A 15,559-nucleotide genomic window follows, 5' to 3' on the forward strand; every position below is an offset into this window, starting at 1 on the left:
TGCCCTCTCAAACATTACATAACGCCCCCACAGCCACAAATCTTTGCTTCTTGTTTACATTTACACTCCACATTTAGTTAATTGCCGCACGTCAACATTTGAAATTAACAAGAAACATAATGCAATATTCAAAAGATTGGCTTCCCTGCTTATTAAGAGTCAACATCTTACCTGTCAAGTTAGTTGAGAGATATAATAATAGGAATCACTGGGAATGGCAATAAATTTAGAACTGTGAGAATCTTAACAAACAGTAGCTTTAATTCTATATTATTTTTTATACTTATTAAATTGAAAATATCTCAGTGGAATTTAACAGATTTGGGTATCTGTTTGTTGAAATGCGAAGAGCTGTCACCCTACAGTATGCATTAAGGGGTCTGCAGGGATGCATTACTTTGTGTACTGCCTGGTGGGAAGAGCTGGCCGGATTGAGGTCCTGATTCAGTCCCGCTCGCAAGCTGGACGATGGTTGTGCATTACGCAAGCACCGTAGCGAGTGAGAAATTCATTTTCTCTGGGGCTCGTTACAAATGGGGCAGCTGTCAATGTTGATCGACAGCTCACCCCGTTTTGTAGGCGGGGTGGGGGGGTGGCTGGACAAACGGAGGCGTTCCTGAAGGAATGCCTGCCGTTTGTGGGCGGCCCTACTGACATCACCAGTGATGTCAGTAGTGAACTTCCGGCTCTATTAGAGCCCGGAAGCTCACTGGGGCTTGCGGAAGATGAGACCATACCACAAGGGTCTCGTCTTCCGCAAGCCCGATGGTCGCGACCATCGCGTCCATCACCTGGCCGCTCGCAAAAGCTGTGGGTGGTCACCCACAGCTTAGCGAGCGGCCAGGAGGCCGGATTAAAAAAAAAAATGCGGCCGCCCTCATTCAGAGCGAGCACTCGCATTTTGCGAATGGCTCTGAATGAGGTCCTGAGTGCGTCTACCTTTGCACTGAATGCAGAAGCTAGATTTCATGTTGCAGGACGGGATTATTTGATCGAGATGAAGATCTGGAGAGAGCGATCTTACAGGCACATTCCCTGCTTTGTGGAAGGGCATGTACTGTAGCTTTATCTCCCCTGCAAAAGGGCTTGAATTTTCTGCCACATCAAGGGTCCCGTTCATATATTTAAAATGGGGAAAGTTAATTTCTAATTCCACTAAAGCATACATATAAAAGTGACACAAGTAGTAAATACACTGGTGCGCATTCATTCTCATGATTAATATTGCGGCTCTTTGCAGACCTCAGATCACCAATCTTAGCTGGGGCTCTACGCTGGGACATCTACCATTCAGACCTCAGACTAGGAAGTTCATTTGGCAAACTCCTCATCTAATTTGGCAGACTGCAATGTGATGTCATTTCAAACACTGTTTATTGGATTTTGGGCCTGATTCAGAGATGGACAAATATGCAGAGCCGCACACAACGGTTGTGCAAATCCGTCCATCTTAGATGCAAATGCAGAAGGAGGTGTCAGACACCTCCTTGCTGCATTTGCGATCCCAGCACTGCGACCGTTATCGCAGGCTGGGATCACCATCGCGATGGTTGCTCCTTTGGTCAGGATGCAGGAGCTTCCCGCAACCTGACCGGTGTCTGGTCACGCAAGAGGCCAGGAATCTGCCTCCGTCAACGCAGTCCCTGGCCTCCTATGCTGCGGCTTGGGGGGGTCTGCGACCAAGATCACGGGACTTGTTCTGCACGTGTGCAGAACGGGTCTTGCGCAGGCGCAGACACCTAAACATCGGAGATGTGTGTTCATTCTCGGATGAATGAACATCTCTGAATCAGGCCCTTTGTCAGGGTGTTAGGTCGGGTAATGTTAATGTACTTACAATATTTAAAAAAATTTAGAATTCAGCTATTCACAAGCATTCTATCTATATATTGTGGAATGCATAGCTTTGCCATGAAGTATGACTGAAGTGGGATTTCTGTGGCAATGCTAAAAATTACGTGGGTTTTCATTTAAACAACACCCAGTCTATCCACCCTCTACCTTGGCAATTCCATGAATAAACAAGTGGGTGGATTCCAACGCTTAGCAGTCTGTGCTCCCATTTCATCAAGTGAACAATGGGTTATTCACTTCTAATCAGTTGTAGCTTTAGGCATTCATCACTCTCAGAAAGTATAGTTTTTTTTATATAAATTGAACTATTATGTTGCTTTGCATCCCGTAAGCATTACCTGTGTCCTTTTTTAATACAATTTGGTGGTATTTCATTAACATTTAGAAAACATTTAGTTAATGGTTTATTTTAATATGTGAGTTTTATATTTTACACAGCATCAAATACATTACTGCACTTTTACAATGCATTCAAATATAATTTAGTTACTGTGCGGGGTCAGTAATCTGGATACTATAGCACCTGCTAGAATCTCCTGTGTGTCTTACACATTCTTTAGATGGACCCTTGTGCTGTACTGGTTTAGCTATTGAACCAATAGATCATACCAGGTTATAGTTGTGGATTATCCGGGAGTCTTCCAAATATCAGAGAGCTCTCCCATTAGAGTAGACCAGTCCCCCGAATCTTCCCCACTTCTCTAAAAGCTTGATGACACGAATTGCGTTGTATCACATCATTGTGAGCCAGCTACTGCTCAGTGGCACCAATTGCAGCATTGAGCAACCCATTTTTATGGTGTTACCTCTCCACATACGGCCTCCGATGATAAATAGGCCCCTGAGTCTATCAAAACTAAACAGCACAATTTACACTTTTCAGACCTGCTTTAAATATCTGTGTATTTTTATCATTCTAGTTAAGCTGAACATTCACATACTAGTTACATACAGTACTAGTTACATTTGTGAGATAAGGATGTAAGGACAATCTTTATAAATAATATGAACTATTAATAACTTACTAGTTAAAAAGAATGTTTTATTTTTCTTTGTGTAGAGGGGGTTGTGGGAGGAAATTACTGGTTGGTTGCAGTTGAGAGGGTTAGGATTAAGAAAGCTGTGTGTGGGCGTTTGTTTGGTAGGTCTAAGCAAGGCAAGTTTGTGTAGGTGTGTGGTAGCTTTAAGCAATGTGTGTAGGTGTGTGTGTAGGTGTCAGGTACATTTAAGCAATGTGTGTCTGAGTTTTTCGAGCAACACTTAGGAGCTGATGCAGGGGTGAATACAACTCGTCCTCAAATGTTCCCACTGTGCATGCACAGAAAAAAAATTGTATATTTTCCCATTTGCAGACTAATACTCAACTTTGCAGTTGGTTTGTGTACCTTATCCATACACTGAGTTTCATAATTGTCATGGTCAGGCCACATATACTTGGTGCAATAGATGTGCTGGAAGAATGATGCATATTTCAATTTTTGCCCAAATCTGTATACCCTGCTTGGTTCTGGAACATGCTCAGTGCTTGTCAAACTTTCAAGTCTACCATTAGCCTCATTAGGAGATGTACTAAGCCTTGTAGATAGATAAAGTGGAGAGACATAAAGTACCAACCATTCAGCTACTAACTGTCACTTTACAGGCTGTGTTTGAAAAATGACAGCTAGTAGCTGATAGGTTGGTACTTTATATCCGTCCACTTTATCTCTCCCCAAGGCTTAGTTTATCTCCCCCAAAGTATTGTTGGCCTTCAAAAGGAAAATATGAACATTTTTGGAGTTGATCAAATTAGCCACAAGAGAGGGGGTGAATTGCTTTACAGCGGTGTGAAATTCCCCTCCTTCTTGCCCCAATCTCATCCAGGACTCACAAATTTTTGTATATAGCCCTACGGGTCTGCAAACAAAAATCATAAAGTCCAGAGCTACTGTAAGAGCTGCTTATAGCCGCACTTACTTGCAGGGCGAGCCGACCCCTTACTGAATGCCCCCCTTTCTGATATAAATGTATGGTCTTATTTAAATTAGTCATGTAACATGATATTGTAGTGTGTTTTTTAGTACAATAACATTTATTTTGCAGTCATTTGGGAATGGGGAGTATGGCAAATATAAATATAGGATGAGATATCTAAAGTCTAAAATAATTGCTTGAACCTTATACATGATATTGATTTAGTGTTCCCTAAAAAAACACCTAAACTTTTTAATATCTTTGTTTATTTTTGTGAACTCTGCTTTTTCCTTTGCATTTACTTCCAGCTTGTAAATATTCCTTAATTATTGTTCTAACCTCTAGGATCATTGCAGACACATCTTCACTTCCACGTACCCTGGGTGAGCTGCAGTTATATCGCGTCTTGCAACGAGCCAACTTACTAGGTTACTATGATACCTTCATCCAGCAGGGTGGTGACGATGTGCAGCAACTATGTGAAGCTGGGGAGGATGAATTCTTGGAGATTATGTCCTTGGTTGGCATGGCAACGAAGCCTCTGCATGTCCGACGGCTGCAGAAGGCCTTAAGAGATTGGGCTACTAATCCGGGACTGTTCAACCAGCCTCCTTTGGGCAGTGTCCCTCTTAGTGGAAGTATACCCCTGTTCAAGATATCTGAGACATTGGGAAGAGTAGGGCGGCAGTCTAATGGCAATATCTGTAGCTCTGAAACCCTGAGCAAAGGGATTGGTGGTTTTGGTCTACAAGAGCAGCAAGAACACCATGAGAAGAGATCCCCGTCACAGTTGGACAACAGACCATGGGCGGTTCAAGTTTCTCCAGATCAAAATGAAGGAGATGATGAGGATGTTGATGATGATGAGGATGGAAGGGGAACACAATATGCCATAACAGGGGAAAGACTAGACCATGAAATGATACAGGTGATATCAGACAGTGTTGAGAGGTTGATGAAAGGTTTGCCCCGGGGGGATGTGACAGAGGCACGATCTATGCTTAAGATAAACAAGAAACTGGGACGATCACTGGGACATATATTTCACATGGCAGATGGAGGGCAGAGAAAGGAACAGGAAATACGTAGACACAGTGCTATCTATGGAAGAAGTGACTCAAAGAGACGGGACGGAAAGAGACTCACACTGCACGAGGTCAGCAATATCACAGGCTTGCTACCACTGTATTTGTATTTTGGTAACAAAAAATAGTTATGACTATTGAGAAATAATTGTGACAATTTATCAGAATAGTGCACTTATGATTTAAAAGACAGAAAACCCACTGTTGTACAGGTCAGCTTCTTGACACCAAACCGCTTCAGGTTGGTTACAAAACTTTTAACAGCAGTACCTAGCTAATGGTCCAGTTTATCAAACCCAGAAAAATCCAATTTCTGGTCAATACTCAGTAGCCCCTGCTGGTGAAGAGACTTAGGGGTATATTTACTAAAGGTCGATTTTCAGCGATATAAAATCAATTAAAATCGATGTTGTGTTCCTGGGGCTAAATCACACATTTACTAATACTTAAAATACCAAAATCAAAAATTGTCTGCTAGTAAATGTGAGATTTAGACCCAGAAACACAGCATCAATATTGATCGATTTCCTTTAATTTTCATTGATTTTTTTAAATCAATCAAAATCGATTAAAATTGATTTTTAATAAATATACCCCTAGGAGTTTCTTCAGAGAAAACATCCCCTTGCAAAGCGTGTGGACGCTGATTTAACAAATATAGTGGCAGTGCAGGTATCACCACAATATTTCTGCTTTCCCCATCCTTTCCCCGTCCTCCATAAAATAATGAATGACAGACAAGCTTTATTATTTAAATAGTGCATTTTATTTATAGATGAACAATATGATAATATATATTATTTTTGCATTTTCTACTGTTTTTAAACTTTCTTTTGTAGGAAGTGGAAGTGAAAGCACAGTTCTGGGTGCGTGAACTAGCTAGCCGGGTCATACATGCACATAATCCTTGGGAGACTGGTCTGCCAAAGCAGTAATTTAATGCCGACCACTCCTGGACATCATTGATGTGCCAGCTGAATACAAATTGAGATGACAGGAGATTTATGATAGAAATCCGGCCTTCATGCCATTTGTTAAGAGATAGGCCCATAAATGTCGCACATTTTCAGTTACAAATCAAAATGCTTAACTAGACTCTAACTTTAAAATTGTTTAGTGTCAATGTAAAAACTGGCCTTTGGAAGCGCATGCAGTTGATAGCTAGTTGTTGGTAGATTGTACTTTGATATACAGTAATCAGTGCAGGAGACAGAAGAATGGCAGATGGAAGTGCTACTATCGCACTCTTGATAACCGTCCGTTTCCTTATATTTAAAAGCATAAAATAACCGCAGTAGTGTCCCTTTAAATTTAATTTGAAGATATGCCATTGGGATTTTAGGTAAACTACGTATTTTTGAATTTGACAAATACATGTTATTAAATGTAGTTTTAAATACATTATCAGGGTATGGGTATGGGATGCCGGCATTCAGGATCCCAGCGGTTAGAATACCGACACTTTGTTGGTCGGTATATACTACCCTAATCCTAACCCTCCCTCCCCGGTGTTTAACCCTAACCTACCACTAGTGCCTAAACCTAACCTCCCCCTTCCCACACATTACATCACACAGTAGTACCCTTTTTGCAAATTATGCCACACATTAGTTCCCCTTATTCACTTTATGCCACACATTAGTTCCCTTTATTCACTTTCTCACACAGTATTGACTCAGTCATGGTATGGCACAGTAGTGCCCCTTATTCACATTATGCCAGCCACGGTATAGCCCCTTACTCACCTATTCGTATTCTTTCCTCCGATAAGCCCATCCCTTTTTTACTCTTTCCAGCCCCTTGGGTTCTTGGGGAAAAAAACCTGGCTCTCCATTGGTCGACGGTGCCATCTATAAGTAGCCTTCTATGGGGGCAGCCATTTTCTGTTAGCCCCTGCTACTGAGAAAGATCTCTCCTAGCTGGCAGCCATGGGGTTACAGCAGCACAGACCAACCAGGGAGCAGGCGAATCAGCGGTGGAGGCTAATTGGTGGTCCGGCTCACCCCCAGCCCACCCCTTAGTTTCACCTATGCCCATAGGTTTCTATGGGGGCTGCTACACTGTTGGATTTACCAAACTCCGGAATTTGAAGCATTGCAGAGCTTGGCCCCAGTAGCTAACGTCATTTTCAGAATTTAAGCAGCTTAATAAATTAAATCTTTGCTGTACCCATACAGCTTTTAATGCCCACTGGTTATTGTTGATGTGCAGTCATGATCATTTTCATTAAAGAGGCAATTATATATTATATACGGTTTGTTTTCTCCTTTCTATCCTTCAGCTTACGATAAATGAGGCAGCAGCTCAGTGCTGTATGAGGGATAATACTCTGCTGCTGCGGAGGGTGGAGCTGTTCTCACTAGCACGGCAGGCTGCACGGGAAAGCTCTTACTTGGCATCTCTGAAATGCTCCAGGTAAGTTTATATCTGGCGTGCTGGCAATGTATATGTATAATATAAAGTGCTGTGAAACGCGCCATCTAGGTCCCATGACACCATTTGTGGTACCATGTCGCCGTACCTCCTAAACTGGGCTTCCTCCTCCAAAATCTCCTAGAGATCATCAGTATAAAATCCACAAGTATGAGAAACAGCAAATCAAGAAGGCGCAACAACGCCTAAAGATGCCTAAGATTGGCTTGTGTGAATGGAGGGACCTTGTTAAATTTTGATCAGAGCATCGTGGAGAGTGTCCTGACCTACAGGATTGCCATATGGTTTGGGAACTGTACTATTGCTGAACGTAAGGCCCTGGATCGGGTGGTTAGAACGGCTGGTAGAATACTTGGTGTTGTGCTACCATGCACCCAGGAGATCTATGTTAAGAGAGTCCTGAAGAAATCCAAATCAATCTTGGAAGATCCCAGCCATCCTAACCATGCGATCTTTGAGAGGCTACCATCAAATAGGCGTTTTAGGTCTCTGCAATCACACACAAAACGGTTGCATAACAGCTTTGTCGCTAGTGCTGTGCATGTGCTAAATGGTTGTACTAATCTTTGATTGATTTATATTGTGAATGTTTTATATTTTTTAAACTTGTAATGTAACTGATGCTTGTCTTATTATGTGGTAATGTGCTACATGGTTTTTCTTTTACATCACTTGTGTTGTTGTAAATGACAAAGTATTCTATTCTATTCTCTATCTGGAATACTCAGGTAGTTCATTCATTCTTCTCTTTACTGCATTTTCTGACTGCCAGAAACACACCTTCACAAATGTTCCTGCGAAGATGTTTTTAAATATCCCAAGCAGCCAGTGTCCATCAGCTGTTTTTGAACTACATCTTATCTCTAGGCAAATAGTGCATCAATTTTAAAAATAGCTTGTTACTGCTGGATCAGACACTGATAACATTGTATTCCAGGACTGTGTTGTAGGAATGTCTGCAATAGTGTTGTCGGAATGTCAGAAATAGTGCTCTAAATGGCCTTGACTATGTGAGACCTCTTCCTCTTTGTCATATCGTTTAACAAAAAGTAAAAGTATATAAACTGGTATAGAGACAGAACCTGATGGTTCCAGTGATACCCATTTGTGCTTGATTGCGGCCTCTTTTGGATGATGGCTGATCTATTTACTTACATTCACAAAGTGGTCAATGGGTGAACCACCCAATAGTTGGCTGGTGACAACCACATGTCAAACTTAAGCTGGCTACACACATGGAGATCTGCACACGATCAGCCGATGTGTACGATTTGTGTACGATTTCCCTTGAAGCTCTCCTCGGAAGCTCTGCACACGATCAGCCGATGTGTACGATTTGTGTACGATTTCCTTTGAAACTCTCCCCGGAAGCTCTGCACATGATCTCCACACAATTTGGTGTCCAATTTTCATACGATCTCTCCTGCATACAGACTAGATTGTCAGATCTGCCCTACTGCACGGCAGTTCTGATGATGCGATGTGAGACCAGCTTTGAAGCGCATTGCATCGTGATCGTGAGTGGGGACTCACAATTTACTCAGGATTTGGCCATATTTTACATGATCTGTCGTTCCAATGTGTCAGAATCGGCCAGATCGGGAAAAATGTGTGTGGCCAGCTTTAGTCATGGCGGTGTGTAGCCAGCATTAGCTGAAGGGAGTTACATCTTATCAGATATTCTTGCATTGATATATCGGTATGTTACATGTGTATTTTCTTCTAGGTTAAACCCTGAAGAAAGTGGTGCACCACGAGCAAAAATACTGAAGCAAGAGGTATTTATATTAAATGAAAATTATCTACATATGTAGTAGTTTATTGATAACTGGATAGAATTTTACATTCATGGAAGAATCATTATGAGAGTATTATGCTACTGTGTACAGTCTGCTATATATATATATTTTTTTTAAATCTAAATTTGCAGTTAGATGTATTTATTGGTAGCTTGATGTAAAAGGGCTTATTTGTTAAGCGTTTGTTTGCCTTAAATCAAAAACATATGACTAAGATAAATATTAGTTTTGGGGCTATTAATAAGCTAATGCAAAAGTTATCACAGATATCTCCTCCTTTAACCAAACTACTGTGGTGGTACAAAAAAACAGATCTTTACAGGATACAGGCAGAAACATATAGATCTTTACAGGATGCAGGCAGAAACATACAGATCTTTGCAGGATACAGGCAGAAACATACAGATCTTTGCAGGATACAGGCAGAAACATAAAGATATTTGTAGGATACAGGCAGAAACATACAGATCTTTGCAGGATACAGGCAGAAACATACAGATCTTTACAGGATGCAGGCAGAAACATACAGATCTTTGCATGATACAGGCAGAAACATACAGATCTTTGCAGGATACAGGCAGAAACATACAGATCTTTGCAGGATACAGGCAGAAACATACAGATCTTTGCAGGATACAGGCAGAAACATACAGATCTTTACAGGATGCAGGCAGAAACATACAGATCTTTACAGGATGCAGGCAGAAACATACAGATCTTTACAGGATGCAGGCAGAAACATACAGATCTTTAGAGGACGCAGGCAGAAATATACATATCTTTACAAGTCATAGACAGAAACATACAGATCTTTACAGACACAGACAGAAACATACATATCTTTACAGGACATAAACAGAAACATACAGATCTTTGCAGGACATAGACAGAAACATACAGATCTTTACAGGACACAAGCAGAACCATACAGAACTTTACAGGATGCAGGCAGAAATATACAGATCTTTACAGGACACAAACAGAAACATATAGATCTTTACAGGACACAGACAGAAACATACAGATCTTTATAGGAGAGAGACCGAAACATACAGATCTTTACAGGATGCAGGCAGAAATATACAGATCTTTACAGGACACAAACAGAAACATACAGATCTTTACAGGACACAGACAGAAACATACAGATCTTTACAGGATGCAGGCAGAAACATACAGATCTTTACAGGATGCAGGCAGAAACATACAGATCTTTACAGGAGACAGACAGAAACATACAGATCTTTACAGAATACAGACAGGAACATGCAGATACTTACAGGATACAGTCAGAAACACATATATTTATATGATTTTATACAGAAATGAACATACTATATATATTTAGATTTTACATCTCTGATCTTACAAAATTTCTCTAGTGGATTGTAAATTCTTATATATGATTCTTCCTTTTTTGTGTCAGCAATGTTTCTTTTCCCCAATGGTATACACAAACTCTCAAAACATTACTTAAATCATATCAAGTTATATACCAGACATGATAATCTATATAATAAGCGAGATAGTGTTTGTGTATGTGTATGTCTGTCTGATTGTCCTTTATGCACGGCCAGAGTTTTCTAGCTAGCACCACCAGATTTGGTTTGAACTTCATCAGGGCCACACACTGTCACACAATCCCATAAAACCGAGACACTCTTAAATTACACAGGCTATGGGGCTGGCTACATACTGTGCACACACTGTCACACTCTGGCAGGCACATGAGCAGGTCAGCACTCGAAAACTTTCCACTCGATATATCTCCAGATGATGGTTGTTCATACACACTGAACAATCATCATCTGCCATCTGGCCGCAGATCCTGCTGGCACGGGGGTCACGTTGCGCCCCTCGGCCTCTGCAGCAAGTGTACGGGTGGTCGGCTGACCACCCGTACACACAGCACGATGGACAGCTATACTGCACAGCTGACGCGATATGTCTGTGAACGACGACGTTCACAGACATATCAGGGGTACACTCCCGCTGACGAGCTTGCAGTATATCGGCCGTTTGATTGAGCGGTTGATATATCACCCATCTGTATCCAGCTTAAAAGTGCATGATGGCCGTGACACATATTTGTAACTGGTCTGCGAGGATTGCCATGAATGACGGTATGAGGGAAGGAGATACAAGGATGAATGACGGTATGAGGGAAGGAGATACAAGGAAGAATGATGGTATGAGGGAAGGAGATACAAGGATGAATGATGGTATGAGGGAAGGAGATACAAGGATGAATGACGGTATGAGGGAAGGAGATACAAGGATGAATGACGGTATGAGGGAAGGAGATACAAGGATGGCAAGTTCTCTAACTCCCCTGTATCTGGTCCTGCTGTTAGGCATCAAGCTCCTCACTTGACAAATGCAGGAGGAAACACAATCATATGTGTCACTGTGTAGTCACTAGTACAGTCACTGTAGTAGGGAAGCAGAAATTACTGCCATATAAACAGCTAGCAGTATCTATAGGGACACCCCATTCCATAAATACAGAGCGGTTCCAAATTTTATAAAAATATGAGATATGGTAAGAACTTACCTTTGTTATCTCTATTTCTACGAAGTCCATAGGGTTCCACAGGATACCTTGGGGTATAGGTGTGACGTCAGTCATCGGGCACCATAGAGTTAAGCTTTCAGCCTCCCAGGATGCACTAGGGTCCCCCTCCTATACCCCGCCCCCGAGCCAAGGCACCTCAGTTAGTTACCAAGCCATAGGCCGGAGGAGAAGGAAGAGAGAGAAAGAAGATCTGGATACACAAGAATCACACTCTCACCAGAGGGAGATGGAAAAACCGGTGACCAGACCAAAGCCCATCTGCAGCACAGGTGCGACAGGGCGGGAGTTCTGTGGAACCCTATGGACTTCGTAGAAATAGAGATAACAAAGGTAAGTTCTTACCATATCTCATATTTTCTACTTCAGGACTCCATAGGGTATCCACAGGATACCTTGGGGATGTCCCAAAGCAGTATCCTTTAAGGGTGGGGACGCTCCTGTGCTGAAAGGAGAATCCGCCGCCCGAAGGAAGCATCCTGAGAGGCGAAGGTGTCAAACCTGTAATACCTCACAAAGGTATGGACAGAGGACCACGTAGCAGCCTTGCAGATCTGGACTGCAGAGGCACCACGTCGAGCTGCCCACGAAGGACCCACAGACCTAGTGGAATGAGCCTTCACAGAAGGAGGAACCGGCAGACCTTCATGAAGATAAGCTTCAGAAATAGCCATACGGATCCAGGCTGCCAAAGTTTGCTTTGAAGCAGGCCAACCCTTTTTACGGAAGCCATAGAGGACAAACAAGGCGTCCGACTTCCTAAACGAAGAAGTGCGGTCAACATAAGTCCTTAAGGCCCGCACAACATCCAAAGTGGCCTCACCCACTGAAAGGCCAGGTGAGTTAAAGGCCGGAACAACTATTTCCTCGTTAACATGAAACTGGGAAACAACTTTGGGAGGAAATTCAGGCCGAGTGCGAAGCACTGCCCTGTTCCCATGAAAAATCAAGAAAGGGGGTCTACAAGAAAGAGCCCCTAAATCAGAAACACGTCTGGCCGAAGCTATGGCAAGAAGGAAAACAGTCTTAGCTGTTAGCCATTTAAGATCCACTGAGCCCAGTGGTTCAAATGGCGGTCCCTGAAGAGCCCTCAGGACCACAGCCAAATCCCAAGGCGCCACAGGTGGAACAAAGGGCGGCTGAATGCGGAGAACACCTTGCATAAAGGTGCGCACATCCGGGATTGTAGCAATCCTACGGTGAAACCAGACAGACAGGGCTGAAACCTGTACCTTCAAAGAAGCAAGGCGAAGCCCATGATCTAGTCCCGCTTGTAGTAAGGCGAGTATCCTAGACAGACAAAACTCCCGCGGTGCATAATCTCTCAGTCGACACCACTGGAAGAACGTATGCCAAACGCGATGGTATATTCTCGCGGAAGACGGTTTCCGAGCTCGTAACATGGTACGCACAACAGAGCTGGAAAACCCCCTGGACCTCAACATGGCTGTCTCAACAGCCACGCCGTCAAAGACAGCCGAGTCAGGTCCGGGTGAAGATAAGGACCCTGCGACAGAATGTCCGGTCGTAGCGGCAACCACAGAGGACCATCCACGGACAGACCCTGAAGGTCTGAGAACCAGTGCCGTCTGGGCCACGCGGGAGCTATCAACAGGAGCGTCCCTCCTTCCTGTTTGAATTTCCGGATTACCCGTGGAAGAAGGGAAACCGGAGGAAACAGGTCTGCAAACCGGAACGTCCACCGGACGGACAGAGCATCCACCAGAGAGGCCTCTTCGTCTCTTGTGCGAGACCCGTACACCGGCAACTTGTTGTTGTGCCGGGACGCCATGAGGTCGATCTCTGGAAGACCCCACCTGTCCACCAGCAGTTGGAAAACGTCCGGGTGCAGGGACCATTCCCCCGGATGAACGTCCTGGCGACTTAGAAAGTCCGCCTCCCAATTAAGCACTCCCGGGATGAAGACCGCTGATATGGCCGGAAGATTGTGCTCCGCCCATACCAGGATCCGAGACACCTCTACGAGAGCCGCCCGACTTCGGGTTCCTCCTTGCCTGTTTATGTAGGCCACGGTGGTAGCGTTGTCTGACTGGACCTGCACCGGGCGACCCTGGAGAACCTGATGTGCCTGCTGGAGAGCATTGAAGACCGCACGGAGTTCCAAGATATTTATTGGAAGCTCCGCTTCAGTCGGCGTCCACCTGCCCTGGAACAAGTGTGGACCCGAAACTGCTCCCCAGCCCCGAAGACTGGCTTCCGTTGTCAACAGGACCCAATTTGGTACCCAGAACGGACGTCCCTTGCTGAGATGGGTCGTCTGCAACTACCAGGCAAGGGACAGGCGAACCTCCGGGGTGAGCACTATCGTCTGGGACTTTAGAGACTGAGGCAGCCCGTTCCAATTTGACAGGATCAGGTGCTGCAGAGGTATGGAGTGAAACTGGGCATATTCCACCATGTCGAACACCGACACCATGGAGCCCAGTAACCTCATCGCTGAGTGTAGAGACACCCGGCGGCTGTGCAGACAACTGCGCACCCTCGACTGTAAAGCAGAGATCTTTTCCCCCGTCACAAAGATCCTTTGCTGTCCCGAGTCCAATAAGGCTCCGAGGTGCAGAATCCGCCGAGACGGGATTAGAGTGGACTTCTGCCAGTTGATTAACCAGCCGTGCCGTTGCAGTAGCGCAATGGTCAGGTCCAAGTGGCGTAGAAGGAGCTCTGGAGATCCTGCCACTAATAAAAGGTCGTCCAAGTACGGCAACATGCGGACTCCCTGCAGCCGCAGAGAAGCCGCCATGACCGCCATCACCTTGGTGAACACACGCGGTGCTGTCGCCAGGCCAAAAGGTAACGCCCGAAACTGAAAGTGGTCGCTGCGGATTGCAAACCTGAGGAACTGTTGACGGCGCAAAAGAATAGGGACATGCAGGTAAGCGTCCTGTATGTCCAATGACACCATGTAGTCCCCAGGTTCCAGCGCCAGAATGATGGACCGTAGGGTCTCCATCCGAAACTTCGGCACCCGCAAAGACTTGTTGAGAGCTTTGAGGTTGAGAATCGGACGATACGACCCATTGGGTTTCTGCACCAAAAAAAGATTTGAATAGAAACCCTGGCCCCTCTGGGAGAATGGAACAGGCACTATAACTCCAGCCTGGAGCATAGTGTGCAAGACCTTCCGCAGCTCCGTGGCCTTGTTCCGGTCTGATGGTAGACCCGTTGTGAAGAATCGAGCCGGGGGTCTGTGCCGGAAAGAGAGGGCGTACCCGTGGGAGACCACCTCGAGAACCCAAGTGTCTGTCGTGGTGACCGACCAACACCGGGCGAACTGCAGCAGGCGACCTCCCACTTTGGAATCCCCCAAAGGGAGGCCCGGACCGTCAGGCCGCAGGCTTGTCATCTGGCTTAGGGGCCGGACGTCTGGTACTCCATGCCTGCTTCCGGGGCTTGGCCGATTTCTTGGGACCAGCCTGTCGAGGAAAAGACTGTGGTTTGGGCCTGCCCTGGGCCCTATAAGACCGAAAGGACGATGGTCCTGAACCAGAAGGAGCAGCGGCCGACGGGAGACATGCCGATTTGGCTGCCGCCAGCGTGGCCACAATCTTGTCCAGATCCGGACCGAAGAGAACTTCTCCGTTAAAGGGCAACGCCTCCAAACCCTTTTTGGAATCAGCGTCCGCCTTCCAGGATCGCAACCACAAGGTGCGACGAGCAGCCACCGCTGCTGATGAAATTCGAGACACCAGAGTACTAATGTCTAAGGCCGCCTCATTGATATAAGTGGCCGATTCATGGAGATTACCAATCAACTCCGCCTGATCGGCCGGACAGTCGGAATTAAAAGACGCCTCTAATGAATCCGCCCAGCGCTCCATCGCTCTGGCAACCCAGCATATGGC

General features: G+C 44.8%; 1 protein-coding gene across 2 annotated transcripts in view; it reads left to right on the forward strand.

Annotated features, from left to right (window-relative positions):
- NAB2 (NGFI-A binding protein 2) overlaps positions 1 to 15,559 on the forward strand; it is a 60,770-nt gene that overhangs the window by 26,074 nt on the left and 19,137 nt on the right. For both annotated transcript variants that reach the window (XM_088473123.1, XM_088473124.1), the window contains exons 2-4: positions 4,153 to 4,963; positions 7,174 to 7,307; positions 9,052 to 9,103. In XM_088473123.1, coding sequence (XP_088329249.1) covers positions 4,153 to 4,963; positions 7,174 to 7,307; positions 9,052 to 9,103 — 997 coding nt within the window. The remainder of the gene's footprint in view (positions 1 to 4,152; positions 4,964 to 7,173; positions 7,308 to 9,051; positions 9,104 to 15,559) is intronic.

This window comes from Taudactylus pleione, unplaced genomic scaffold (assembly GCF_031769625.1).
Source record: "Taudactylus pleione unplaced genomic scaffold, aTauple2 ptg000130l, whole genome shotgun sequence".
NCBI classification, from domain to species: domain Eukaryota; kingdom Metazoa; phylum Chordata; class Amphibia; order Anura; family Myobatrachidae; genus Taudactylus; species Taudactylus pleione.